Here is a 25,605-nt window from a genome sequence, read left to right as displayed (position 1 = left end):
TTACATACATCCTTCGACAGCATGATCAGTTGCATCGATCAGTGAGATATGCCAGTAGGACGGAGTCCGTTGACCAGATGTATCATGGCTCAAGGTACCGAATGGAATACTCGGTTTGTTCGCTGCCTTTCCTTCTTGCTGAGCGCGGAGTCCGGCTGTAATGGGGGATCCCTCTTGTAATCTCCCATAATACAGTCATGCTTTTCTGATTCGTTGGTTTACTGACCAAGAAAAGGAATAAGAACAACAAGAGGAGCATACATGTTTTAATCACGCCATTTCTTTCAATGAAAAATAACTGAGAAAAGAATAAAAAAGAGTCACCTTTGGATATATGTCCTATCTATGCTATGTAATCATCGGTAGATGTAATTATTACAAATTCACACTTCATGTACAACAGCAAATAAGGCTTCCTTTACGTATAGAAAGTAACATGGATCAGGTGTGCTGAAATAGTAATATCAAGCTACATAGGGAACCTAACATTCCTCCGCTCTACAGCCGTGTAAACGTCCAGCTGGGTCAAAAGTTCGACCTTCGGGCCCGTTCACTCGAATGATCCCGGCTCATGATTGCCAAGTAGTTTGTTTTAAATGGACGTACCACCTAGTACTGGAAAACCGCCTGTCACCGTGTCACCATGAGATACACGCGGCCAGTCGTCACGCTAGATTGTTATCTCACTAGGCAAGAGGAGTGAAAGGCTTTATTCTTTAGCACGAATAGGTTTCTTGAGAGGTATTTTTATAAATATCAACAATTATTTACATTTGATGTCAATCTTAGAAACCCACTTACCTTGAAGCACACAGAAGCGATGTTCATTGGTTAGATAATGGTACATATTGGATATTGTGAACATTTCAGCACAATCTGTGTCTTCTGGTCACTATAAGCCTTTTGTGAATAATTCAATACATTAATTATGCTTCAGTGTTTCAGATTGTGTTGATATATTTTGGTATTTCAAGATATATGGAGATATAATTCATTATCCAAAAACATACTAAATAATTATTTACAAAATAATTTGAAGACCACGTTAACGTTTGTAAGCGCCTTAAAAGTAGGAGTATATGAAAATGCACTGTTACTAAACACTATATATTTGAAATCACTGATCTATTCAAAATAAATGTCTGGACAGCTGTAGCCTAATATATAAAACTCACTTCGCGAAGTTTTCGCCTTGACACGATTTTGTACAAAATACATATAATGTGTTTCAGTGCAATGGGCATGCAAGGTTTCATGATCAGTCCAATGTACATACGATGTTTCAGCGCTATCAAGACGTACATCTCGTGTGTGGAGAATGTGGCATGCGAGTGTAACCTGACGCTGAGCTACAACGTGGCTAGCGCCCTCACCTACATCGCTGAGTACTACTCCTACAAGGACTGTGAGGCATGTAAGTAACACCACTGTTAGGCATGCAAGTAACACCACTGTTAGGTATGTAAGTAACATCACTGTGAGGCATGGAAGTAACACCACTGTGAGGCATGTAAGTAACATCACTGTGAGGCATGCAAGTAACACCTCTGTGAGGCATGTAAGTAACATCACTGTGAGGCATACAAGTAACACCACTGTGAGGCATGCAAGTAACACCACTGTGAGGCATGCAAGTAACACCACTGTGAGGCATGCAAGTAACACCACTGTGAGGCATGTAAGTAACACCACTGTAATGTATGCAAGTAACACCACTGTGAGGCATGTAAGTAACATCACTGTGAGGCATGCAAGTAACACCTCTGTGAGGCATGTAAGTAACATCACTGTGAGGCATACAAGTAACACCACTGTGAGGCATGCAAGTAACACCACTGTGAGGCATGCAAGTAACACCACTGAGGCATGCAAGTAACATCACTGTGAGGCATGCAAGTAACACCACTGTGAGGCATGCAAGTAACACCACTGTGAGGCATGTAAGTAACATCACTGTGAGGCATGTAAGTAACACCACTGTGAGGCATGTAAGTAACATCACTGTGAGGCATGTAAGTAACATTACTGTGAGGCATGCAAGTAACACCACTGTGAGGCATGCAAGTAACACCACTGTGAGGCATGTAAGTAACATCACTGTGAGGCATACAAGTAACATCACTGTGTGGCATGTAAGCAACACCTCTGTGAGGCATGTAAGTAACACCATTGTGAGGCATGTAAGTAACACCACTGTGAGGCATGCAAGCAACACCACTGTGAGGCATGTAAGTAACAACACTGTGAGGCATGCAAGTAACACAACTGTGAGGCATGTAAGTAACATCACTGTGAGGCATGCAAGCAACATCACTGTGAGGGATGTGAGCAACACCAATCTGATGCATATAAGTAACACCACTGTGAGGCATGCAAGTAACATCACTGTGAGGCATGCAAGTAACACCCTGTGAGGCATGCACATAACACCACTGTGAGGCATGTAAGTAACACCACTGTGAGGCATGCAAGTAACATCACTGTGAGGCATGCAAGTAACACCCTGTGAGGCATGCACATAACACCACTGTGAGGCATGTAAGTAACACCACTGTGAGGCATGCAAGTAACATCACTGTGAGGCATGCAAGTAACACCCTGTGAGGCATGCACATAACACCACTGTGAGGCATGTAAGTAACATCACTGTGAGGCATACAACTAACACCACTGTGAGGCATGTAAGTAACATCACTGTGAAGCATGCAAGTAACACCCTGTGAGGCATGCACATAACACCACTGTGAGGCATGTAAGTAACACCACTGTGAGGCATGCAAGTAACATCACTGTGAGGCATGCAAGTAACACCCTGTGAGGCATGCACATAACACCACTGTGAGGCATGTAAGTAACATCACTGTGAGGCATACAACTAACACCACTGTGAGGCATGCAAGTAACACCACTGTGAGGCATGTAAGTAACACCACTGTGAGGTATGCAAGTAACACCACTGTGAGGCATGTAAGTAACACCACTGTGAGGCATGTAAGTAACACCACTGTGAGGTATGCAAGTAACACCACTGTGAGGCATGTAAGTAACACCACTGTGAGGTATGCAAGTAACACCACTGTGAGGCATGTAAGTAACACCACTGTGAGGTATGCAAGTAACACCACTGTGAGGCATGTAAGTAACACCACTGTGAGGTATGCAAGTAACACCACTGTGAGGCATGTAAGTAACACCACTGTGAGGTATGCAAGTAACACCACTGTGAGGCATGCAAGTAACACCACTGTGAGGTATGCAAGTAACACCACTGTGAGGCATATAAGTAACACCACTGTGAGGTATGCAAGTAAAACCACTGTGAGGTATGTAAGTAACACCACTGTGATGTATGCAAGTAACACCACTGTGAGGCATGTAAGTAACACCACTGTGAGGTATGTAAGTAACACCACTGTGAGGCATGCAAGTAACACCACTGTGAGGCATGTAAGTAACACCACTGTGAGGTATGCAAGCAACACCACTGTGAGGTATGCAAGCAACACCACTGTGAGGTATGCAAGCAACACCACTGTGAGGTATGCAAGCAACACCACTGTGAGGTATGCAAGCAACACCACTGTTAGGCATGCAAGTAACACCACTGTGAGGTATGTAAGTAACACCACTGTGAGGTATGCAAGTAACACCTCTGTGAGGCATGTAAGCAACACCAATTTCATGCATGCAAGTAACACCACTGTGAGGCATGCAAGTAACACCACTGTGAGGCATGCAAGTAACACCACTGTGAGGCATGCAAGTAACACCACTGTGAGGTATGTAAGTAACACCACTGTGAGGTATGCAAGCAACACCACTGTGAGGCATGTAAGTAACACCACTGTGAGGTATGCAAGTAACACCACTGTGAGGCATGCAAGTAACACCACTGTGAGGCATGCAAGTAACACCACTGTGAGGTATGCAAGTAACACCACTGTGAGGCATGCAAGTAACACCACTGTGAGGTATGCAAGTAACACCACTGTGAGGCATGCAAGTAACACCACTGTGAGGCATGTAAGTAACACCACTGTGAGGTATGCAAGTAACACCACTGTGAGGCATGCAAGTAACACCACTGTGAGGTATGCAAGTAACACCACTGTGAGGCATGCAAGTAACACCACTGTGAGGCATGTAAGTAACACCACTGTGAGGTATGCAAGTAACACCACTGTGAGGTATGCAAGTAACACCACTGTGAGGCATGCAAGTAACATCACTGTGAGGTATGTAAGTAACACCACTGTGAGGTATGCAAGTAACACCACTGTGAGGCATGTAAGTAACATCACTGTGAGTTATGTAAGTAACACCACTGTGAGGCATATAAGTAACACCACTGTGAGGCATGTAAGTAACACCACTGTGAGGCATGCAAGTAACACCACTGTGAGGTATGCAAGTAACACCACTGTGAGGCATGCAAGTAACACCACTGTGAGGCATGCAAGTAACACCACTGTGAGGTATGCAAGTAACACCACTGTGAGGTATGCAAGTAACACTACTGTGAGGCATGTAAGTAACATCACTGTGAGGTATGTAAGTAACACCACTGTGAGGCATGTAAGTAACACCACTGTGAGGTATGCAAGTAACACCACTGTGAGGCATGTAAGTAACACCACTGTGAGGCATGCAAGTCACACCACTGTGAGGCATGCAAGTAACACCACTGTGAGGTATGCAAGTAACACCACTGTGAGGTATGCAAGTAACACCACTGTGAGCCATGTTAGTAACACCACTGTGAGGCATGTAAGTAACACCACTGTGAGGTATGTAAGTAACACCACTGTGAGGTATGTAAGTAACACCACTGTAAGGTATGCAAGTAACACCACTGTGAGGCATGTAAGTAACACCACTGTGAGGCATGTAAGTAACACCACTGTGAGGCATGCAAGTAACACCACTGTGAGGTATGTAAGTAACACCACTGTGAGGCATGTAAGTAACACCACTGTGAGGCATGTAAGTAACACCACTGTAAGGTATGTTAGTAACACCACTGTGAGGTATGTAAGTAACACCACTGTGAGGTATGTAAGTAACACCACTGTGAGGCATGTAAGTAACACCACTGTGAGGTATGTAAGTAACACCACTGTGAGGCATGTAAGTAACACCACTGTGAGGCATGTAAGCAACACCAATTTGATGCATGCAACACCTTTGTGAGGCATGCAAGTAACACCACTGTGAGGCATGCAAGTAACACCACTGTGACGCATGTAAATAACACCATTGTGAGGCATGTAATTAACAATACTGTGAGGCATGTAAGTAACACCACTGTGAGGCATGCAAGTAACACCACTGTGAGGCATGTAAGTACTACTGTTGGGCTTGTAAGGACCATCATCGCATCACATCCGTGTTTAAATTTCATCCTCCACAACACAAGTTACTTGTCTTGTCGTTTCGTAGGGAGTTTTATTCATATTTTAAACATTGAAGTTATAAAGAAATACGAGAAAATACTTCATAATGCTTTATCAATGCAATCCTGTCTCATGTCAAAAGGTTTTCTAAAAGGAGCAGGTACTATATATACTAGTTTTGAATACCAAGGTACTTCACCGAGTTAACGTCACCGTCATAGTCTGTGACAGTTAGATACAGAAGTGTCATGTGTCAAACTGGTGTCGTTGAGAGACCTTCATGGTCTCTTGTCCAAAAGCATTGCCACACAAGTTCATTACCTTGAATATCCAGGAGCCGATCACCATTTCTTATCTACATTGACTGATGTAATGATTCGAACGAAGGAGAAAATGTTTACTCATGAATCTCTTAATGCAGATGTTTAAACCAGGAGCATGCTGTTGGATTCTTGAATTCTCATGGTAGCCACAGTAGAATTCTGCTCATATATTTCAAATCCCAAGGGTACAGAAATAGTTTGTTAAATACAGTGTCCCTATTCTACAATAGTTTCTTTCTATTGGAGGTTGGACATCATAGGCAATGCTCTGTGCAAACATTATATTCCACCTGTGCCCAACGCCGTAACGAGTCGGTAAGCCACCAAGTTGGCATTTCACATCATAGCAATAATAGCTAAAATGCATAATTACAATAATGAAGGTGACATGTAGTTGACACAAGGATACCTTGCCATTGAGAAGGGAGAGTGATCAGATGTGCCCTCTCCGTCTACCATGACCAAACACCGCTGGTCAGAGGGTATATGGTTTATGTAGAAGCATCAGTGGGTGGTTGTCTACCATGACCAAACACCGCTGGTCAGAGGGTACGTATATAGGTTATGTTGAAGCATCCGTGGGTGGACGGCAAATGATGGCCGGGTCGGTGTTATGATGATTACTACAATGCGTTATAATATGCGTGTTATCATTTCAGATACCGGTGCATTACAGCTGAATAAAGGGATCCCTTGTACGAAGTGGGGTAGGTAGAATATGCTGCACACAGAACAATAAGTACATGATACCAGAGATAACTGGTAACATTTGCTGGGACATTGTATTGAGACTTGATATTCTTTCAGCCTCAGATATTTTAGTCCAAATATTTTACTCTCTAAAAAACACGTAGCAAGAATGTAAAGTTAAGGCAGACAATTTCTTTTTTCCGAACAATATGAAGCGTAAAGATTTTTTTTCAAGAAATTACGGGGACAAGGGCCTCGTTCCAGAAAGCAATCCTAGAGCTACGGCCCATTGCAAGACGTTAGAGTCAGTGTAGGAACTGCGAAAGTCTTAGCGCTACGACTCATCGCTAGACGTACGTCGGTGTAGGAACTACGATAGTCTTAGCGTTACGACACATCGCAAGACGTTAGTCGGTGTAGGAACTACGATAGTAGTAGCGCTACGACACATCGCTAGACGTTAGAGTCAGTGAAGGAACTACGATAGTCTTAGCGCTACGACACATCGCTAGATGTTAGAGTCAGTGTAGGAACTACGATAGTCTTAGCGCTACGACACATCGCTAGACGTTAGAGTCAGTGTAGGAACTACGATAGTCTTAGCGCTACGACTCATCGCTAGACGTTAGTCGGTGTAGGAACTACGATAGGTTTAGCGCTACGACACATCGCTAGACGTTAGTCGGTGTAGGAACTACGATAGGTTTAGCGCTACGACTCATCGCAAGACGTTAGTCGGTGTAGGAACTACGATAGGTTTAGCGCTACGACACATCGCTAGACGTTAGAGTCAGTGTAGGAACTACGATAGTCTTAGCGCCACGACACATCGCAAGACGTTAGTCGGTGTAGGAACCTCGATAGGTTTAGCGCTACGACACATCGCAAGACGTTAGTCGGTGTAGGAACTACGATAGGTTTAGCGCTACGACACATCGCTAGACGTTAGAGTCAGTGTAGGAACTGCGAAAGTCTTAGCGTTACGACACATCGCTAGACGTTAGTCGGTGTAGGAACTACGATAGGTTTAGCGCTACGACTCATCGCTAGACGTTAGAGTCAGTGTAGGAACTACGATAGTCTTAGCGTTACGACACATCGCAGGACGTTAGTCGGTGTAGGAACTACGATAGGTTTAGCGCTACGACTCATCGCAAGACGTTAGTCGGTGTAGGAACTACGATAGGTTTAGCGCTACGACACATCGCAAGACGTTAGAGTCAGTGTAGGAACTACGATAGTCTTAGCGCCACGACACATCGCAAGACGTTAGTCGGTGTAGGAACCTCGATAGGTTTAGCGCTACGACACATCGCAAGACGTTAGTCGGTGTAGGAACTACGATAGGTTTAGCGCTACGACACATCGCTAGACGTTAGAGTCAGTGTAGGAACTGCGAAAGTCTTAGCGTTACGACACATCGCTAGACGTTAGTCGGTGTAGGAACTACGATAGGTTTAGCGCTACGACTCATCGCTAGACGTTAGAGTCAGTGTAGGAACTACGATAGTCTTAGCGTTACGACACATCGCAGGACGTTAGTCGGTGTAGGAACTACGATAGTAGTAGCCCTACGACACATCGCTAGACGTTAGAGTCAGTGTAGGAACTACGATAGTCTTAGCGCTACGACTCATCGCTAGACGTTAGAGTCAGTGTAGGAACTACGATAGTCTTAGCGCTACGACTCATCGCTAGACGTTAGAGTCAGTGTAGGAACTACGATAGTCTTAGCGTTACGACACATCGCTAGACGTTAGTCAGTGTAGGAACTACGATAGGTTTAGCGCTACGACACATCGCTAGACGTTAGTCGGTGTAGGAACTACGATAGGTTTAGCGCTACGACACATCGCTAGACGTTAGAGTCAGTGTAGGAACTACGATAGTCTTAGCGTTACGACACATCGCTAGACGTTAGTCTGTGTAGGAACTACGATAGGTTTAGCGCTACGACACATCGCTAGACGTTAGAGTCAGTGTAGGAACTACGATAGTCTTAGCGTTACGACACATCGCAAGACGTTAGAGTCAGTGTAGGAACTACGATAGTCTTAGCGCTACGACACATCGCTAGACGTTAGAGTCAGTGTAGGAACTACGATATTCTTAGCGCTACGACTCATCGCTAGACGTTAGAGTCAGTGTAGGAACTACGATAGTCTTAGCGTTACGACACATCGCAAGACGTTAGTCGGTGTAGGAACTACGATAGGTTTAGCGCTACGACACATCGCTAGACGTTAGAGTCAGTGTAGGAACTACGATAGGTCTTAGCGCTACGACTCATCGCTAGACGTTAGAGTCAGTGTAGGAACTACGATAGTCTTAGCGCTACGACACATCGCTAGACGTTAGTCGGTGTAGGAACTACGATAGTCTTAGCGCTACGACTCATCGCTAGACGTTAGAGTCAGTGTAGGAACTACGATAGGTTTAGCGCTACGACACATCGCTAGACGTTAGAGTCAGTGTAGGAACTACGATAGTCTTAGCGTTACGACACATCGCAAGACGTTAGTCGGTGTAGGAACTACGATAGTCTTAGCGCTACGACACATCCCTGGACGTTAGTCGGTGTAGGTATTGCGATAGTCTTAGCGCTACGACACATCCCTGGACGTTAGTCGGTGTAGGAACTACGATAGGTTTAGCGCTACGACACATCCCTGGACGTTAGTCGGTGTAGGTATTGCGATAGTCTTAGCGCTACGACACATCCCTGGACGTTAGTCGGTGTAGGTATTGCGATAGTCTTAGCGCTACGACACATCCCTGGACGTTAGTCGGTGTAGGTATTGCGATAGTCTTAGCACTACGACACATCCCTGGACGTTAGTCGGTGTAGGAACTACGATAGGTTTAGCGCTACGACACATCCCTGGACGTTAGTCGGTGTAGGTATTGCGATAGTCTTAGCGCTAAGATCACTTGTGATACGTATGGTTAGTCCTTACCGTGTTGCCCTGAGATTGTGGTGATTGTCTTGCAGGTGACACGTCATCGTCTTCCACCGAGGGCGAGCTTCTGGTGTTGTCCACGGCTGTATGTGAGTGCTTGCCATCAATCCTGGTGTTAGTTGTAGCAGTACTGAAGCATTCATCGTGCAGCAAAACATCAACCCAAGATGTTATTCACAAACATTGTCTTAAACAGTTATATTACAACATGTGATGGACCTTCCCTTAATTCGTACTGATATTGATCTTCAGCTAATTTACATTCCATTGTAACTTATACTGTTATTTAAGTGTTGATTGCAATTGAAGCTAAGGGCCATTTTCTTTGTTCTATTTTCCGCGACCTTTGGAACATCACGTATTTATGGTCATGGTATGACATATCTGGTTAATTTCCTTCTTTAACACCACCGTCCGTGTTGACGCGATATAATCTGAAGCGTCCGTAAACTCCCCGTCCTGTCAGTGAAGATATCGTCTGTGTTGCCAGCCGAGTATGTGGTCGCCCTCAACAGGAATTGCAGCGGCTACCAGGCCTGCTACGCCGTTTACGACAACGATGCCGCGCTCGCCTTGCACAACAGGAACCTCACCCAGCTCTGCTTGTACGTAAGTTGTATGCTGTAAGTGGGGCACACCACACATGGATACATATATGCCCCGATACCGTGTTCCATGTATGCGTGTGTATGATGTACACAACAATCACAATGCAAAATGGCTGACATAATCACTGTAAAAATGCACTTGTCTTCCAATGTGCTGAACAGTCAAGTGAAAATGCACCTATTTGACACCATTGACACTATTTTGAATAGTTTGTGTGAAAAGTACACCTATCTCACACTGTTTTTAACTGTGTATGTGAAAGTCAATCTATCACACACTGTTTTTAATTGTGTATGTGAAAGTCAATCTATCACACACCGTTTTAAATAGTCGATGTGCAGGTGCACCTACCTCACACTGTTTTGAATAATCTATGTGAAGTGGCATCTATCTCACACTGTTTTGAATAGTCTGTGTGAAAGTACACCTACCTCACACTGTTTTGAATAATCTATGTGAAGTGGCATCTATCTCACACTGTTTTGAATAATCTATGTGAAGTGGCATCTATCTCACACTGTTTTGAATAATCTATGTGAAGTGGCATCTATCTCACACTGTTTTGAATAGTCTGTGTGAAAGTACACCTACCTCACACTGTTTTGAATAGTCCAGAGTTATTGACACCTATGTTTGTTCCAGGGTTATTGACATGGCGCTTGTATGCCTCGAGAACGCAGCTTGTGCCTGTAACGGCAGCAACGACACGAACCTGATCAACGACATCATCTACAACGATATTCAGTACAGGGACACGTGTTTCCTGGGTATTCATTGCTAAATGTTAACAACACAACTGCAAGCATTCAGTGGAAACCGTACACAATATAGCAGGAGTTATTCATTGGCTAACTGCAAAAACTATAGCCGGAGGTTTGCATTGACTAGCTGTAAATAATATAGCCAAAGGCCTTCATTACCTACCTGTTACAACATTGCTTGAGTTTGTCTATGATTTATGCTTATATTACTGGATATTATATACTCAAAAAAGCGACAAATCCCTTATTGTATGAACATTGTTATATCTTACTCTGATAGACATTCATGTTGCTATTAACAGTTGTTGGTCATGATGCGATTCCAAGATCACAAGTGAAGTGCACAGGTATGTGAGACTACGTCATGTATGTCATCAACAGCAGCACCACGACTCTGAAAAAAGCCTATTAGATATCTGTATGCCGCAAAACGTGCAATGACGTCATCAGAAATACTTCTGGTGTCGTAATCATTTTATTTGCAGTCAGTTAGGCGGTCCTTCAATAATATTCAGCGAGTATACATTGTAAATATTCATTTCTCAGGTTGTCACTTAAAAAATGCAAAACATCCCTACATTCTGGTAATTGTAAATATAGCTGTATCAGTCAGCTAGCTAGACGTCACGTTTTCCCTAATGTTGATGCTGTACACCAGATCAGGGCGCCGCATCTGTCCGGACCGTGTGTGACACCGCCTCACCAACCTACAAGTGCTACCTGCAATTTTCAGCTCACCTGGTGCGATATGGGCTCGGAAGTGACTCCCAGTGTCCGTGAGTACATTTCTCAGAACTGATTTTCACTGATCTCCTTTATTGTGACAGCGGCATTGAAGAAATACAATTAAGTTCCTCGCATTTGTCATTTAAACGTTTTTAGAACATTTCTTGAATCTTAATTCTTTCTATTTCTTTCCAACGCTTCTTGCAAGACCTTTCGGTTTCTCTCGGTGTCTGTGTGTTCAATCTACTCGTTTCTCTCCATGTTTGTGTGGTTCATCTACTAGCTTCTCTCCATGTCAGTGTGGTTTATCTACTCGTTTCTCTCCGTGTCAGTGTGGTCCATCTACTCGTTTCTCTACGTGTCGGTGTGGTCCATCTACTAGCTTCTCTCCGTGTCGGTGTGGTCTATCTATTAGCTTCTCTCCGTGTCGGTGTGGTCTATCTATTAGCTTCTCTCCGTGTCTGTGTGGTCCATCTACTCGTTTCTCTCCGTGTCGGTGTGGTCTATCTACTAGCTTCTCTCCTCGTCGATGTGGTCTATCTACTTGCTTCTCTCCATGTCTGTGTGGTCCATCTACTCGTTTCTCTCGGTGTCTGTGTGGTCTATCTACTTGCTTCTCTCCATGTCTGTGTGGTCCATCTACTTGCTTCTCTCCATGTCTGTGTGGTCCATCTACTAGCTTCTCTCCATGTCTGTGTGGTCTATCTACGAGCTTCTCTCCGTGTCGGTGTGGTTCATCTACTAGCTTCTCACCGTGTCGGTGTGGTCTATCTACTTGCTTCTCTCCATGTCTGTGTGGTCCATCTACTCGTTTCTCTCCATGTCAGTGTGGTCCATCTACTAGCTTCTCTCCGTGTCTGTGTGGTCCATCTACTTGCTTCTCTCCGTGTCTGTGAGGTCCATCTACTTGCTTCTCTCCGTGTCGGTGTGGTCCATCTACTAGCTTCTGTCCGTGTCGGTGTGGTCCATCTACTATCTTCTCTCCGTGTCGGTGTGGTCCATCTACTAGCTTCTGTCCGTGTCGGTGTGGTCCATCTACTTGCTTCTCTCCGTGTCGGTGTGGTCCATCTACGAGCTTCTCTCCGTGTCGGTGTGGTCTATCTACGAGCTTCTCTCCGTGTCTATGTGGTTCATCTACTAGCTTCTCTCAGTGTCTGTGTAGTCCATCTTTTAGCTTCTCTCCATGTCTGTGTAATCATTCTACGAGCTTTTCTCAGTGTCGGTGTGGTCATTCTACGAGCTTCTCTCAGTGTCTGGCTGGTCAACTCACTAGCTTCTCTCCATGTCTGTCTGGTCAACTCACTAGCTTCCCTGCGTGTCTGTCTCGTCAACTCACCAGCTTCTCTGCGTGTCTGTCTGGTCAACTCACCAGCTTCTCTGCGTGTCTGTCTGGTCAACTCACCAGCTTCTCTGCGTGTCTGTCTCGTCAACTCACCAGCTTCTCTGCGTGTCTGTCTCGTCAACTCACTAGCTTCTCTGCGTGTCTGTCTCGTCAACTCACCAGCTTCTCTGCGTGTCTGTCTCGTCAATTCACCAGCTTCTCTGTGTGTCTGTCTGGTCAACTCACCAGCTTCTCTGTGTGTCTGTCTCGTCAACTCACCAGCTTCTCTGCGTGTCTGTCTGGTCAACTCACCAGCTTCTCTGCGTGTCTGTCTCGTCAACTCACTAGCTTCTCTGCGTGTCTGTCCGGTCAACTCACCAGCTTCTCTGCGTGTCTGTCTGGTCAACTCACCAGCTTCTCTGCGTGTCTGTCTCGTCAACTCACTATCTTCTCTGCGTGTCTGTCTCGTCAACTCACTAGCTTCTCTCCGTGTCTGTGTGGTCAACTCACTAGCTTCTCTGTGTGTCTGTCTGGTCAACTCACTAGCTTCTCTGTGTGTCTGGCTGGTCAACTCACTAGCTTCTCTGCGTGTCTGTCTCGTCAACTCACCAGCTTCTCTGCGTGTCTGTCTCGTCAACTCACTATCTTCTCTGCGTGTCTGTCTCGTCAACTAACCAGCTTCTCTGCGTGTCTGTCTCGTCAACTCACCAGCTTCTCTGTGTGTCTGTCTGGTCAACTCACTAGCTTCTCTGCGTGTCTGTCTCGTCAACTCACCAGCTTCTCTGCGTGTCTGTCTCGTCAACTCAACAGCTTCTCTGCGTGTCTGTCTCGTCAACTCAACAGCTTCTCTGCGTGTCTGTCTCGTCAACTCACCAGCTTCTCTGCGTGTCTGTCTCGTCAACTCACCAGCTTCTCTGCGTGTCTGTCTCGTCAACTCACTATCTTCTCTGCGTGTCTGTCTCGTCAACTCACTAGCTTCTCTCCGTGTCTGTGTGGTCAACTCACTAGCTTCTCTGTGTGTCTGGCTGGTCAACTCACTAGCTTCTCTGTGTGTCTGGCTGGTCAACTCACTAGCTTCTCTGCGTGTCTGTCTCGTCAACTCACCAGCTTCTCTGCGTGTCTGTCTCGTCAACTCACTAGCTTCCCTGCGTGTCTGTGTGGTCAACTCACCAGCTTCTCTGCGTGTCTGTCTGGTCAACTCACTAGCTTCCCTGCGTGTCTGTCTGGTCAACTCACTAGCTTCCCTCCGTGCCTCGTCAAACGGCTCCTGCATGTTGTGTTTATACAAAATGTCTTGTGGGCGCAGTACAAAATCATACCATTACTGGAAACGAACATTTAACTAGTTTTGTTGTGTAAGTATTGGCATTATTAGAGTATGAACCTACATAGAGCGAGGGAAAAACTATTTGAACGTTGGAGCTTGCGACGACTTTCATACAATGTTTGGCCCTCACTCGGCAAAGGTTCATCCTCTTACATAATGTTTTTAAACTTATACAAAGTGACTGTTAATACTTATACTATTTATTGCTATTTCATAACTCGAAGGATGAATTCATAGTTTGACTTCATTTGTACACTGACAGGCATACATCAATCAGCTGTAACTCGGAACTGATAAATTCCTAAAAAGGAGAGGTGACATGAACGTATGTCACCATGCTAAAATTGCTCTACAGTAACATATCGTTTAGTTTGGTTACAAGAAATATATGGAAATAATGTCATGATTACATGAGAAAGGTTTGTAAAGTACTACCTCAGTGTGTCGGTCACAGTGACAGCCGGTCGTAATACATTTACATCAAGTGCAGGAAGTCAAAATGTCCGACGGGATACATGTTGTTCATGTTGTTAATTAACTGGTAGCGATTAGCCATCATTAATTAATTGCACGATTGCATGTGTGTAAACGTCACATTAAAAGATACGTGTAATTGAAAATCTCGGACAGGCATCTGCTATCTAAAACCGAATCACAATCATTTAGGGCAAGCTCCTTACAGGTCCGTATTGCTGTACAGTCGCGCTTAACACTATTCATCTTCGGTAATCACCCGAGCCTGCCCGAGCGAGTTCTTAGTCGTAGTGTAGAAGTTGTTGCTTCCCACCTTGGTTTAGAATGACCCTTTTGGCTGTTCATACAAAGAGGTTTCAGTTTGCTATATCCCGTGTCGTATAAGGTATGAAAACTACTTACTTATTTACACATCTGCAAGTACATGTAGTTACCATTTAGATCAGGAAATATGTCTTCATGATTCTAACTATCCCCTACTTGTTTTGCATGTTCATGTCTACGTTAAAACGCTTATCTTGTATATCGTGTGTATATGATCTATGTCAGTTGCCGGACCCTCCGCCAGAACGTCCGTATATACCCTTAATAAATGTAGATGTGTGCGTATGTCCTCCTTTGACTCTAACCTGTCCGTTAACAGGGCTTCCAAGACATACATCGAGTGTATAGAGAACATCGCTTGTCAGTGTGGACTGATTCGGGACTGGACCGTCTACCAAGCTATCACGAATGCCATTTCCTTCTACAACAAAACGGGATGTGCAATTGGTAGGTTAAGTAGATGCATATTCTGTACAGAAGCACATCCTGTGTGCCTCGAGTGTCTCGTAATGACACGTCAACGTAAATAATGAAATCCGAACATACACTTACACTTTGGTGGATGAGTGATGCTAGTGGCAGTAGAGTAGCATCAGACCTTTGTGCTCACCACAGCGACACAACGCTATGAGGACATCCTCTCACAGGTCACGTAACAACGACCCTTTGTCCGACGAACCAGGGCGTGTTTTCTGACCATGGAACCTCCAAAAAGGGGCTTCCCGAACGACAGTTAGGGTCTGTACAATAGATTCTTGTAAACATCCTCGCCTATCTCTAGCTTCAATGGGTTAAAATTGCAATGGAAGAGACTTGTCCTAGCCTCTGGAAAGTACTGCAATATACACTCCCAGCTACCTTTTAGATATTGCAGACATGTGTTTGTTCAGTTTTCAAGTTAGAGTGAGGTGAGTGAAACTGGGGTTTACCGTCACGTCCAAGAGTATTGCATTTGAATAGCGACTTCAAGTTTTGAATCGAGAAAAGCTTAACCTGGATTGAAGTTGTCATTTTGAAAGTTGTGCCGTTTTGATATGAAAAAACCCATTCTGCTTCGCAAATGTCGACTTGCCGCTAGTCATTTCATTGATAGGTCAAAATTCGCGAAAGGTCTTTCTGACGTGACCTGTAATGGGATGTCCTCGGATCTGCGTGTAGCGGTAGCGAGAATTATGATCTGATTTAAGTGGGACTGTACTCGTGGCTAACGCCGATTTCAACATTATTCCATTGCGTTAAAGGTTAATGTGGGAGGAAATAAATAGGTTACATAGATCGAAGACTTTTTTTATTTCTGTGAGACCCACAAATACAGGGTATCGTGCTGTGATTCAACCTCAGTCGTGCGAATACTCTGCGTTGGAGTTTCTGTTAGAAGAACCTTACAATCACGCCACGATTAAACCTAATTATTGCATCCTCGCTCTCAACCTGAGTGTTCTCATTGACACGTTTTGCACGCGTTTAATCCATAAATAATATGTTTGAAAGTGTACCTAAATCAGTAATAAGATGAGATACATGTGTAGGGTTTTTATAATTAAAGATATGTAGGACAATACTATCTAGTAGGCTCCGTACAGATATATACACAGTCATCTGACTGCCGACGTATTTTGAACTTCCATCGTTGTGCCGTGGGTAGAGCGTAATCGAAGAGCGAAGGCCGTGGTTTGAAATCATTGCGGCGTTATACCAATAGACGTTAATAGAATGTACTTGTTGTATCCTTGCCTGACATTAAGGGCAGAAAAAAGAACTCCCCGGTTCCCATTTCTGTGAGTGTGTGTCTGTTAGTGTGTGTGCGTGTGTGTGTGTGTGCGCGCGTGCGTGCGTGCGTGCGTGTGTGTGCGTGCGTGCGTGCGTGCGTATTTGTGTGTATGCGGTGTGTGTGTGTGTGTGTGTGTGTGTGTGTGTGTGTGTGTGTGTGGTGTAGCAGGTTTCTAATCAGATGGTTATTTTCTTCCTTAGCGACCGGGGAAGTGGAGGTTGTTCCTGGGATCAACTGCACAGGTAAATCTATTGCAGTAGCTCCTGTTATAGTCATTTAAAGCTTTATGTTAACGAATATAGAACAATAACCAACATGAGCACGCCACATGTTAGATCTGCTGTCACAGACTGAGAGTTCGTTGAAAAGTTTCAGAAATGTAGTGTATGTATTTCAGATGGTAGTGGGACGACAGACGAGGACGATCGCCTAATCATAGCTTTGGCTGAAGGTAGGGACAGTCTTGTAGATAAACCTGCCATTAACATTGGAGTTGATATAAATAGTATATGTAAAATGTCCTTTAGAGTGTGATCGCATTCAATCAAAATCCGCAGAGAAGGCCACGTCTTACAAGAGGAAGAAGGGGTCCACAGTACACACGGTAAAAAAAACCAACCATATGTTGTTGCGAGGCGCTTGCCAAGTTGAAAACCTGAAATCGGTAATTTCCCTCAAACGGAATTCACTCACCTCTCTTTTATCAATTCTAATTCTTTCAATGTTAGCTCCTCCTCTGTTTTATCTCTTTGAAATTCTCCCTCTTTCAATTTTTGATATTCCAATTCCTTCAATTTTAGTTCTCTTTCATATTGCTTTCCAGCTTTAGCAAATTCAATTCAGATCCCGGACAAGCCCCCAGTTTATGTTACGAGGTGATTTCAAAATTGAAACGCAAATGTTAAACCAGACATCGGTACGTACAGACTACACAAGATAAATGATTGAGCAATAAACTATATTGAGTTAGTGAGTTGGGTTTTAACGCCGCTTTTAACATAAGACGTTTACCACTTCGGTGAAACCAACGAGCACGGGTATGATGCTGACAAACCTAGAAACATAATCGGGGCGAACCGGGATTCGAACCCACAATCATAGATTTCTGGCGTACCAAGGGACGCAACTCTGCACAGCGAATCGGGGCGCCTTAGACGACTGGGCCACTCGTGCCCCCAAACTATATTGAAACAGTCTTAGGTTTACATTCCAAAAGGTCATGTTTCGACCTCGAATCGCCCTCTTGTCGCTTAAGGTGCACTTACTCTTTTGGAAACTCCCATCCCTACACATCTAGAGCGGCCCGTGAAGATCCGGGGTAGAATAGGTCTTCAGCAACCCCTGTTTGCCGTAAAAGGCGACTATGCTTGTCGTAAAAGGCGACTAAGGGGATTTGGTGGTCAGGCTCACTAACTCTAAAATCAACTCGCTCGCTTCCACCGACAGCTCACGACATCTTAGTAGCGTTTCAATCATTTTCTGGCTCTGACAATCACTACCAAAAAAAGCCCTTACAACAATCCGCCACATAGCTATGTCCATAGACTCCACAGTCACGGGGTGTGAGACCTCGTACAGATTTCGTCCTCCTTACCCCTTGAGCATCTCCCGGTGTAGATTCCGAAGCAGAAAAGGTCGCCAGTACTCCATACACGTTAGACCCTGAAACAAATATATCCAATACAGCCCATACAAGTCTATAAGAGTTGGCAAGTCTATCTTACTGCTTTTTCAGGAAAATGAAGAGGTCGACTGAGATTCGGAGTATTGTCTGTGACCTCCGACAATTTGGGCTTTCCGCCCTCATCATGTTTATATGACTTGACAGAGTAAGACACGCTGACAATAGGTCCCAAAACACCACTCTTGTCCTCAGTGCCAGCTAATGGTACGCGGTTAAGACACAGGCCGCTGTGATCTATCTCCAATTATGAATGTGGCGGCATATTAAACAGATCGCTATCATATATCTCAAATTGTATATGAAGTATAATTCTCCTTATGTCGAACTTGGTCATTGTGTTTCTGCACAGTTCCCTCGGTGGCGCTGCTGGACAGCTCGTGTAGCGGGGTGAAGAAGTGCTACTCGAACCTGGACGCGGCTAATGGTGTTGCCCTCTTTCAGAAAAGCAGTTGGCAGCTCTGTGCGTACGTACATGTCAATAGGCATTTATGGTTTATATATCTAACGTAAACTTCAATAGTTATGAATCAATGTCTCACTCACCTGTGAAGAGGTCACTCTTATAATAACAATACACCGTGTTTGATGCGGAAGGTTTCCAATGTATAGTTATTTATAGGTTAATAAATACTGGGTGAAGTTATTAAATATGCCATCTTCAAGATACCCTAGAAAATGTTATAATATGATGCTTCTGTACGACAGCCATGGGAAACAGAATTGGGCATCAAAAGTTAAAAACATGTTACGTAAATGTGGATGTGGTTATACAGCAATATGTAGATATGCCACAGCATTTCTTCACCCGCTTGACACAGACCTTAATAGATATGTAATCCAAAGATGGCATGGTTCCTTGTCCAGACCTAGAAAGGCAAATAACTACACTATATTTAAGACTACTATTATACTAGAACCTTATTTACTATGTGTAAATTTACATAAGTTTAGAACAGCTCTTCTTCGATTTCGTTGTAGCTCACCTGACCTATTTATTGAAAAATGCAGATATGTAGGTATTGCAAGAGAACATTGACTTTGTAGGATTTGTAAAACTGATTGCATTGAAGATAAATATCACTTTTTATGTGTATAATTCTTGTGTGTAATGATTTAAGAGCAAAATATCTAAATAACTATTTCTACCACAACCAAAGCGGTAACAAGTTTTGTAAATTAATGACATGTGATTGTACAGAAACTATGAGAAACTTATCTATGTTCATTTATAATGCTATGAAACTAACAAAATGTTAGAATTTGTAACACCCCCAGACAATGTACCCAAGGCCTTTGGCCTCATCAGTATCATGAAGAACGATTGATTGAATCACTAATAAACAAAACATCATGTCGAAACCTCACGACAACAAAACATTGCTGCATGTACTTGCGACCTTGAACTACATGTTGCAAATGAGAGTATACCCTGACCCCCTGAAACCCCACCCGACCAACATCAACGCCCCACACAACGCACACACATACACACACTAACACTAACACTAACACTAACACTAACACTAACCCACCCACCAAGTGGCAACACGCTCCTTCCCAGCTCGTGACGCCTTCTTTATTGGATTCTTGATTATCCCGCGATATGCCAAGGAGAGGCACGGGCCACCGAGCCGTTGGTGCCCGTGCCTGTAATAAAACAGAAGATGAGATTGGGTTAAATGGCCGAGGGTGTGCAGGTACTAGTGGGCTACTTAGCTGCTAATTGTATATACCAAAAATGCTACCGTTGCCATGGCCACGCGCGTGGCCGACGGCGATTGCAGCTAGCGCTGCTGGCCTGAGACTGCTACCGCTGTCCGGCCCCCACGGTAGCATATTTAAACGCTACCATTGCTTGGCAACTCCCACGTTGCCAAAAGCAGCTCCACGCTGCTGGCCTAAGTCAGACTGCCGCTGCCCGGCCCCAGGTAGCCGGCCAAAGCAGATCACACTGCCCGGCCCCATTAGCAAAACCATTGTGCGGCTCCCGCCGCGGACCCAACTGTCAGCTACCGCTTGACAAGACGACTTCCGCCGCCGGGCCCATATACGTGGCAACTGTTTGCCCCAACGTATGTTATTCTACGATTCCCCGGCTGAAAAGTCGGGAAAGACAAGGTTCCCACTGAGAAGCAGGTAACCCCGGAAAGGTTCCCGCTGAAAAGCAGGTAGCCTTAAGCACGAGTATTAATTTGGAAGCAAGTTAATTTGTTACTAGCAGTGTAGCCCACAAGAAACCCCGCACACCTCGACATAGTTTATTGTTGAGACAGGTATTGCATATGTACAGATATACAGCTATTAAGAAGTCATGTTTAATTACATATATCAGAATCGTTTAGAAGTATGTACATATATACAAGCGCTCTGAAAACCTATTTTACATATGTACAGGTTTATTTACATATATACAATCCGCTCTGCTGGTACCTGTAATAGAATAAACGCTGAAGAAAAGAAGTGATTAGCATTCCAGGTGAAGAGGACACGTCAGGCTGAAAAGGAAAGAAAAAGGAGTGGCAAGCTGGGTGGGTGGGTGGGAAAGCGATTAGATACAGTGACACACGTGTGTACTTGGGGAAGGGCTGCTCGCGAATGACGGACTAACAAAGGGCGGGATGATGCTTGCGCGGGATTATTCCCCGGGCACGGTGCCGAGTGGTGGCCCGGGGTGATTGAGTTACGAGGGGTGATTGGGTTACAGACGTAATTAGCCCATGGTTTGGATACGCGCGATAAAGTCATTTAGTAGTTAGTACTAAATGTAATTATCCCGCGATATGCCAAGGAGAGGCACGGGCCACCGAGCCGTTGGTGCCCGTGCCTGTAATAAAACAGAAGAAGAGATTGGGTTAAATGGCCGAGGGTGTGCAGGTACTAGTGGGCTACTTAGCTGCTAATTGTATATACCAAAAATGCTACCGTTGCCATGGCCACGCGCGTGGCCGACGGCGATTGCAGCTAGCGCTGCTGGCCTGAGACTGCTACCGCTGTCCGGCCCCCACGGTAGCATATTTAAACGCTACCATTGCTTGGCAACTCCCACGTTGCCAAAAGCAGCTCCACGCTGCTGGCCTAAGTCAGACTGCCGCTGCCCGGCCCCAGGTAGCCGGCCAAAGCAGATCACACTGCCCGGCCCCATTAGCAAAACCATTGTGCGGCTCCCGCCGCGGACCCAACTGTCAGCTACCGCTTGACAAGACGACTTCCGCCGCCGGGCCCATATACGTGGCAACTGTTTGCCCCAACGTATGTTATTCTACGATTCCCCGGCTGAAAAGTCGGGAAAGACAAGGTTCCCACTGAGAAGCAGGTAACCCCGGAAAGGTTCCCGCTGAAAAGCAGGTAGCCTTAAGCACGAGTATTAATTTGGAAGCAAGTTAATTTGTTACTAGCAGTGTAGCCCACAAGAACCCCGCCACAAAGCACCAGAGTGCTACCCCACACCCACGGCCACGCGATACGCGGAGATAGCATTGTTGCCCGGCTTGCTTATGCACTGAAAGGAAACACTAACCTGTGGAGATAATATCCTTACTGGCGCAAAACGAGCGCCAGGGCATGCAATAAATTGTCCGTAAACACACACAGTCCTTTGTCACTGAGGTGGACGCCCTCCCAGGCGTACCATGTCTTGTCAGATGCCAGGATCTGGGGATGTGGCACTGTTGTACCGCCGAGCTCTTTGACTCGGTTGGTCAGTTGGCGGTTGATATTCTTCCGCATCCCCTCGATCTTTCGTGGATCCCTGGCATCGTGCCAGTAGCGCCTGGGCAGCATTGAGGATACGATGATCTTGGTGTCAGGAAGCTGGAGTTGTATCCGAAGGATTGATGCCACCATGTCAAGGTAGAGTTGGCTGCCTTTGACCGAGCACAGGTCGTTGGAGCCCAGGTGAATGATGAGGGCTCTGGGGCTGCGCCGTGTCGCCTTGACCTGTGCATCCAGAATGGTGTCCAGCTCCTTCCACCTCATCCCCCCTCGTGCCAGCCATAGCATCCTCGGTTGGTTCGGGCTGGTGCCCTTCAGGAGCAAGTACTGCCGTGCCCTGGCCATGTAGCTGGATCCCACCATCCAAACTGATCCAGCGGGACTGGCCACACCTCTTGTAGCTGGTGTGCGGACCGGAACTGGTGCAAGGCATTGATGCCTGTTTGGTAAGTGGCCCATGTATTAGTAGACAGAGATTGTTGTAGGAGTCTGCCGGCTTCCTGCCTCAGATCAGCCATATGTTGCACGGGATAGGTGTGGGGTTCTGGTCCGCGGCTGGTGCTGCCTCTCGGAAGCGTTTGAGCTGAAACCTCGAGAGAGCATCGGCAATAGTGTTAGCAGTGGAACATACATACTTTGCCTTAAACATAATATTATATCGGAGACACTGCAGGATTAGGCGACGGAGTAGGCTCATCACTCTGGGGGCCTTGGTTGACTGCTTGTTGATTATTGTTACGACGGCTTGGTTGTCGCAGTAAAAGAGGACCTTTTTGTTTGCGAGTTGCTTGCCCCAGATTTGGATGGCCAGTGTGATGGGGAACAGCTCCAGGAGCGTCAAGTCCCGTGTAGTTCCATCCGTCACCCACCGGGGTGGCCATGCGCCGTTAAACCATTTGCCCTGCATGTAGGCCCCAAAGCCGGCGCCACCCGCTGCGTCTGAAAACAGCTGGAGGAAATCGCTGTCCACCCATAGTTGGTCCTGAAACACTGAAATGCCGTTATAACTCGTAAGAAATGTTAACCACATTTGTAGGTCTTCCTTGACCCAGCTGGTAATCCTAATGTGGTGAAATGGTTGCTTACCTTTGCTAAGCAGATCGATTAGCCTGCGGCTGAATGCCCTTGCCATTGGTATAGCCCTGCACATAAAGTTAAGCTTGCCTATGAGGGACTGAAGGGCCCTTTTTGTGACCTTGATGTTACCTGTTGACAGGATGTCTTGGATTTCCCTTGTTGCCTCCTTGATCTTGGGCTCTGGGATTCTGATCTGCATTGCAATGGTGTCGATTTCCAGCCCTAGGAATGTCAGTTTGGTTGTGGGGCCCACCGTCTTGTCGTGAGCAATAGGAACCCCAAGCTGTTCAAGTGTATTCACGCATCCGTTGAGGTTGTCTGAGCAGTGGCTGGTGCCTGCTGTGCCCCCCGTTAGGAAGTCATCCAGGTAATGCATGACCGGACACGTTGGAAGATGCGATTGCATGCACCATTGCAAGAAGGTACTAAACGTTTCGAATATGGCGCAAGATATGGAGCAGCCAAATGGTAAGCATTTATCGAAATAGAACTCACCTTCGAATCTGATGCCTAGCAGCTCGAAATCGGATGGATGGACTGGTATAATTCTAAAGGCCGACTGAATGTCGAATTTTGCTAGTAATGCTCCCTTTCCCAGTTGTTGCACCATCTGGGTAGCTTCATCAAATCTGGCGTACACAACGGAGCAGGCCTCTGTGTCTATGAAGTCATTTATAGATTTACCCCTGGGATAGGATAGATGGTGAATTAGACGGAATTCCTCCGCATGCTTACCCAGGTGCTGACCATATCCTGGCTGCTTCTTGGGCACCAGGCCTATTGGGGATACTTGGAGGTTGTCTAGGGGGGTGTCCTTGAAGGGGCCCGCCATCCTGCCAAGGTCGACTTCCTTTTGTAGTTTTTGTTTCACGTAGCCTGCCGTATCTTGGTGTGTGGCTGATCGCAAGTTTCGTGCCAGGCGACCCGTGCGGCTTCCCTGGAACTCGAGCTTAAAGCCAAAGCTAAAACCTACCCATAAATAATTTGCATCTCTGTAATTGACCCTAGCATATTGGCGTAACCAGGGTGCCATTTCATTGAGATCCACGGGGGAAGGGGCCATTGAATTTACCTGCCTTGCCGGCTGGTTTTCTGTTAGGAAAGGGCTGATTGGGCTTGTATGGGGTCGGTTGGACCCCATTCCCTCGAAAGCAGGTCCTAGAGCTATGGGAATGTTTGCCACACTTACCGCATTTGTGAGTGTACTTACAGTTGACCCTGCTACAGCCAAATTTATTGAAATCCCAGCATACCTGACTGGCGATGTCCCCCTGTACGCGTGTCATTGCGCCCCGTCCGCCTGATTCTGGTTGTAGTACCGGCTGTGTTACCATGTACTTCAGCCACAACTCCCCGTCGATGTTGTCCCAGCGTCGTGAGGGGTCCCTTGACATTCTGTGTCGGAATTGTTGGTCGTAGGTTGACCAGGCATCCCCCCCGAATCGAAGTGCCGCCGTTCTTATGGTTTCCATGTAGGACAGCAACCCCTGGGTTGTGCGGACCTCGGAGTGCCTACTAACGTAAGTACACATGAAAATGTGGAAAGCTGAAGTCCAGCTTGCCAGGGACAGGCGCTTTGCTTGCTGTTTTATTGGTTTAAAAATTACCTTACCTGAGGAGTCATACGCCATGGTAATCGTACCGTCCTCGTGACTTCCCTCGGTGTTTGGTAGTATTGTGCCGAGGTCGACATACTCGCCACGCCAGATTTTTTCCCTCACCTGTTGTTTGACGTGCGCGTCTATTCCGTCCGCACGGAAGGAAAGGGAATCCCCGTATCCAGCGATGTGATTGGCTGGGGCCGCGTCACCGTCGGCCTCGTTGTGCGCATCGGGGATTCTCCCTATGTTGGGCGAAATGGCGGGAGAACTAAAACCAAGCCTTACCTGTTGGTTTGCGCTAACCGGGCCGGGCGCTGAATGTTCCAGCAACTGGAGTATTTTTCCCAGTTGCTCGTTTACCTGGGTAGCCGAGTTGGCAACCTGCGCGGCATTTACAAGCTGCGCCGATTGTACGTTAATTCTGTTGCCACCTTCGATATTTCCGTAATTGGCAGACTCACCATCAGCTGTTGTCTCCTGTACAATGTGTACTCCCGGGGTTTGTCTTCTGGTTGTCCTGGCCTGCTTGGCTCCCCTCACAAGCTTGTGGTTGACGGTTGCTCTTCTCTTGGGAGGCATCACGAAAAGTCGGGGTGGTGAGTTGGTATTCCGCAAGCGTAAATTGTCCCGAGGGTGAAGTTCGGGAGTAGAGCGGAATAAATGCGATACGGCGAGTGCTGAAATAGATGGGATTCAAAGCGTAATCGGCGAAACGGTCGCGATTGTGTAAATGCGATACGGCGAGTGTTGGAATAGATGGTATTCAAAGCGTAATCGGCGAAACGTTCGCGACTGGGTACAAAGGAAACGTAAAATGGGAAAGCGATTAGATACAGTGACACACGTGTGTACT

At 45.9% G+C, this 25,605-nt stretch overlaps 1 protein-coding gene and 2 pseudogenes across 1 annotated transcript in view; 1 reads left to right on the top strand and 2 right to left on the bottom strand.

Annotated features, from left to right (window-relative positions):
* Nucleotides 1-25,605, top strand: part of LOC139477667 (uncharacterized) — a 36,171-nt gene that overhangs the window by 6,753 nt on the left and 3,813 nt on the right. The window contains exons 3-13 of the mRNA XM_071260044.1: nucleotides 1,287-1,414; nucleotides 6,376-6,423; nucleotides 9,399-9,455; nucleotides 9,857-9,971; nucleotides 10,618-10,742; nucleotides 11,039-11,083; nucleotides 11,395-11,512; nucleotides 15,228-15,355; nucleotides 16,880-16,921; nucleotides 17,077-17,130; nucleotides 18,713-18,827. Coding sequence (XP_071116145.1) covers nucleotides 1,287-1,414; nucleotides 6,376-6,423; nucleotides 9,399-9,455; nucleotides 9,857-9,971; nucleotides 10,618-10,742; nucleotides 11,039-11,083; nucleotides 11,395-11,512; nucleotides 15,228-15,355; nucleotides 16,880-16,921; nucleotides 17,077-17,130; nucleotides 18,713-18,827 — 975 coding nt within the window. The remainder of the gene's footprint in view (nucleotides 1-1,286; nucleotides 1,415-6,375; nucleotides 6,424-9,398; nucleotides 9,456-9,856; nucleotides 9,972-10,617; nucleotides 10,743-11,038; nucleotides 11,084-11,394; nucleotides 11,513-15,227; nucleotides 15,356-16,879; nucleotides 16,922-17,076; nucleotides 17,131-18,712; nucleotides 18,828-25,605) is intronic.
* LOC139477697 (uncharacterized) lies at nucleotides 21,244-22,507 on the bottom strand (annotated as a pseudogene).
* LOC139477696 (uncharacterized) lies at nucleotides 22,542-25,424 on the bottom strand (annotated as a pseudogene).

This window comes from Haliotis cracherodii, unplaced genomic scaffold (genome assembly GCF_022045235.1).
Source record: "Haliotis cracherodii isolate W230 unplaced genomic scaffold, xgHalCrac1.p SCAF_34, whole genome shotgun sequence".
NCBI lineage: Eukaryota > Metazoa > Mollusca > Gastropoda > Lepetellida > Haliotidae > Haliotis > Haliotis cracherodii.
This window is presented reverse-complemented; position numbering and strand designations above follow the sequence as displayed.